Genomic DNA, 4947 nt, shown 5'->3' with positions numbered 1-4947 from the left:
AAAGTTTATCTTTATTTAACACATTTTAAAATTAATTTAACTTTCTTCATCGCCTTTCTCTACAACCAACACTTAAAATACGCCATAAATACTATAGAAATTAAATCTAACTAGTGTATTTTCTATATTTTAATAAAAGCAATGTAATTAAATTATCATCTACAAAATTTACACAAAATAAACCATTGTTGTTTCCATTTTTTTATAATTTTTAATGACTTATCGTTTTTGTATATATTAAATGTAAATAATGTACATTTGAAATAAAAGCATTTCATCTTTGAAAAACAAAAATAAACTTATATATATATATATATATATATATATATATATATATACGGCATATATATATTATATATATGTGTGTGTATGTATGTGTATATATATGTATATGAATATATATACATTTGTGTATATATATGTATATATACATGTATATATGGAGCATGGAACATCATGTCCTTATTAAACACTGTATATGTACCTTTGATAATTTATATTATATATATTCTACAGTGTTAACGGCTAACTTCCTTCAATATCATATCTAAATATAGTGATGTACATCAGAAGTTTTATAATATTATACTTACCGGAAGAACTGTATGGGTAGCCGCCTATAAAAACACAATTCAAAATGTTACATTTGTTACGTTAATATACAATCCATATAAATTATTTTTCAAATCGTATCTGTACATACATAAAACGTATTTTTTTTTCTTTTCTGCAGGGGTCGTTCCACATTTATTTCATCAAAATACGATAAGATATATATTAAGCAATGATATAGGTAGTTACTTAATGTATCATTTTTCATAATATAAAATTTTAAGAAATTTTAAAATGTGTTAACGGAGGATAAAATTGAAAGAAAATTTAATCAAGTTAAGTATGTTACTGATTTTTTTAAATCTTCCTTTATCGTCTTTCTCTACAACCAACACTTAAAATACGCCATAAATACTATAGAAATTAAATCCAACTAGTGTATTTTCTATATTTTAGTAAAAGCAATGTAATTCAATTATCATCTACAAAATTTACACAACAAAAACCATTGTTTATAATTTTTAATGAATTTTTAATGACTTATCGTTTTTGTATATATTAAATGTAAATAATGTACATTTGAAATAAAAACATTTCATCTTTGAAAAACAAAAATAAACTTATATATATATATATATATATATAAACGTATATATATACGATATATATATAATATAAATATGTGTGTATATATGTGTATATATATGTATATGAATTTATATACATTTGTATATATATGTATATATATACATGTATATATACATGTATATGTATATATATATATATATATTTACAACATCAAGATGATTTAGAGTATATCATAAAATATATATATATAATATAAATCATCAAAGGTACATATACAGTGTTTAATAAGGACATGATGGAACATCATGTCCTTATTAGACACTGTATACCTTTGATGATGTATACAGCTTAGATCTATCCATATATATATATATACATGTATATATACATGTATATATATATATATATATATATATATATATATATATTGTATATTACTAAATTGTATTAAGAAAAATAATTAATGTATTGTATTGTTATTTTGAATGGCCTAGTACCGGTACAATTTTTATGGTATGAGAGTACCTAGTGTTATGGTATGAGGGCACCTAGACGTCGATATTCTCAAAATTTTCTCACCCCAGCCCCAACCATGGTGGGGCCGAGGTGATGTCGAGTCACCCATCCTCTAACGCCTAATCCTGCATTCTCCTCCAGATACTGTAGTGTAAAAATATGATTTTGAGAGTCTTTGGCGGATGCAGGGGGTACAGATGGTGCGGTCGCATTCCCCTTAATTCAATTATGAAAAATATTTGTTGTACTATATTGTTAATATGAATTATTGGTAAGATTTTTATGGTATGAGAGTGCAATTTACTGGCATCTAGAGCTCGATATTCTTAAAAGTTTCGCGCCTCAGTCCCACCATGTTGGGGCTGAGGTGATGTGGACTCTTCACAGACTAATGGGCGCAGATCACTGGGAAAGGGGAACACGCCCCCCCCCCCCAAACATATTTTTAAGGGGAAAGGGTTGGTCCTCTAACTTTTCGGGAATCAAGAAGATATGCCTGAAAATTGTTGAAATAAATTGCATAAATGACTCGGGTTTTAACGAAAGAGCGCGGTAGGCCTACAGCCAGAGTATATCTTATTTTATAGAAAGATACCGGTATACTCTGCCCACAAACACCTGAATTACCACTAGCATACAAGATTTGAATGCGGTGCCTTTATTATAATTTGAGAAATATGAGAAAAATTGGTTTTTGGCACATGAAGTAGGTAAAGTAAATACATCAAAGATAGTTAAGTTTTATTTTCTATGGTACATCACACCGAATAATTAGATCGATAATAATGAATTTTACATATAAGGGTGCGTTCGGGCGAGTTTTTTGTGTAGTCTAACACGGTATAAATCCGGAAACGGACATTTCCTGTTCTCGCCCGAACGGGTGTTAGACGCGGACCGCCTGCTAATATCCGCACACCTGCGATTTATTGGGCGTTTGGCCCATATGCTTTATGAAGCTTACGGTATTGTTGTATATGGAGTGCTTATTCGGTCATTTCATTACTTGATTTTGAGACAGTACCAACGCCAATGTCCGTTTCTTAATTAAAGCGTGGGGTGACGCAAGGGTCCAGGGAAACTTGATAGAATTCATCATTTGCATAATACCTTAGATTTTACGACAGAGAGTAATGGTTTTTTTGAAAGCCGAGTTCTGCGCGAACTGGTAGACCAACCGCCGATGCAATTCCAGTAAAAACCCTATGTAAATTTTTCTTGTTCTCGCCCGAACACACCCTATGAGTGTCATATCCGGCAATCTAGATGTACAATTTCCCCAAATTTTGCCACCTCGGCCACAACTGTGGTGGGGCTGAGATGCGTGTGGACTTACAGTTTTGAAGAAGGTAAAGTAAATACATCAAAGACATGTTTTTAAGTTGTAAATTCTATTGTACCTACATCACACATTAGATCTCTGTGGTTGCCGAAAATAGCTGATGAAGGATCATAAGAATTTGTTGGCGCTTCATTTTGACTATATTATAATGGTGATGTGATGATGATGAATTTTACTATTTAAAAGTGTCATGTCCGGTCATCTAGAGGTACTATTTCTTTAAATTTTCTCACCTCAGCCCATGGTTGCCCACACAGCTTTGAGATAGGTCAAATAAATTAAGTACATCAAAGAAAGTATTTCTCTAGTTTTTTTCTATGGTACATCGCTCATAATAATTAGAACTCTGTGGCTGCCAAAAATCCCTGATTGAAAGTCATGAGAAATTTGCTGGCGCTTCATCTAGACATGATGGTGTGATGATGATGAATTTTACTATAATATAAAAGTGTCAATTGCGGCCATATAAAGGTACTATTTCCTCAAATTTTCTCACCTACCTCAGCCCCAACCATAGTGGGGCAGAGGTGGTTGTGGACTCACTGCTTTTAAGTAGGTAAAGTAAATACATCAAAGAGAATGTGTGTAAGATATATTTTCTTTGGTTCATCACACATACTACTTAGATCTCTATGGTTGCCGAAAATCGCCGATGAAAAAAAAATCATGAAAATTTGTTTTGACTTTATTTTGACTACCGGGGTATATAATGATATAATGATGTGATGATGATGAATTTTACTATTATAAATGTGTCATTTAATTTACAGGTACTATTTCTTCAAATTTTTGCATGCACCCCCTACCGCCAAAACATGCATCCTCCCTCATTTTTACTGGGGCCGTTTTTATCTGGGCCATTCTTTCCGGAGCCATTTTTCGGGGACCATTTTTACCGTCCACCCTCTTCCGAGTAAGTAATTCAAATATTATGTATATTGTTGTAGTTTAGTACTCAACAAATTTAATATATAGGCCTATATATTATTAAAATCTAAATAACGTTTTGTACATAAGATGATTTCATAATACTATACTTACTTAAGTTATTCCACCATGTGGACCAACTCCAGGAAGATGGACTTTCTACAAGAAACACAAGTTAACATATTACATTTTTGACAATTTAATTGCATCATCAGAAGATTTTAATGCTTTAAATGCCAAAATTTTAAATTATGATTGGTAGTAATACAGATTTAAAAAAAAATAATTTCTCACTTTTAAATGTTTTTTTTACTTTTTTTTTTTTTTAAAGGGCCCCACTTAACAGCAATTTACCTCCCCTTAGGGTGTTCCTATCTGATGTTCTTTGGACCTGTCTCTTATACACATCTAGATGTGTATAAGAGACAGCCGGTATACTCTGCCCACAAACACCTGAATTACCACTAGCATACAAGATTTGAATGCGGTGCCTTTATTATAATTTGAGAAATATGAGAAAAATTGGTTTTTGGCACATGAAGTAGGTAAAGTAAATACATCAAAGATAGTTAAGTTTTATTTTCTATGGTACATCACACCGAATAATTAGATCGATAATAATGAATTTTACATATAAGGGTGCGTTCGGGCGAGTTTTTTGTGTAGTCTAACACGGTATAAATCCGGAAACGGACATTTCCTGTTCTCGCCCGAACGGGTGTTAGACGCGGACCGCCTGCTAATATCCGTACACCTGCGATTTATTGGGCGTTTGGCCCATATGCTTTATGAAGGTTATTGTTGTATATGGAGTGCTTCTTCGGTCATTTCATTACTTGATTTTGAGACAACAACATTTATGCAGTGTACCAACGCCAATGTCCGTTTCTTAATTAAAGCGTGGGGTGACGCAAGGGTCCAGGGAAACTTGATAGAATTCATCATTTGCATAATACCTGTCTCTTATACACATCTAGATGTGTATAAGAGACAGATATAATATAAATCATCAAAGGTACATA

General features: G+C 32.0%; 1 protein-coding gene across 2 annotated transcripts in view; it reads right to left on the bottom strand.

The window, feature by feature from the left end:
- Nucleotides 1-4947, bottom strand: part of LOC117114436 (transcription elongation factor SPT6 homolog) — a 22183-nt gene that overhangs the window by 13399 nt on the left and 3837 nt on the right. For both annotated transcript variants that reach the window (XM_033258100.1, XM_033258101.1), the window contains exon 3: nt 4040-4084. In XM_033258100.1, the coding sequence (XP_033113991.1) occupies nt 4040-4084 (45 nt within the window). The remainder of the gene's footprint in view (nt 1-4039; nt 4085-4947) is intronic.

This window comes from Anneissia japonica, unplaced genomic scaffold, assembly GCF_011630105.1.
Source record: "Anneissia japonica isolate Jap-2015-1 unplaced genomic scaffold, ASM1163010v1 scaffold3845_len455572_cov173, whole genome shotgun sequence".
In the NCBI taxonomy this organism is placed as follows: domain Eukaryota; kingdom Metazoa; phylum Echinodermata; class Crinoidea; order Comatulida; family Comatulidae; genus Anneissia; species Anneissia japonica.
The sequence above is the reverse complement of the archived record's forward strand: the minus strand, read 5'-3'. Positions and strand labels throughout refer to the sequence as shown.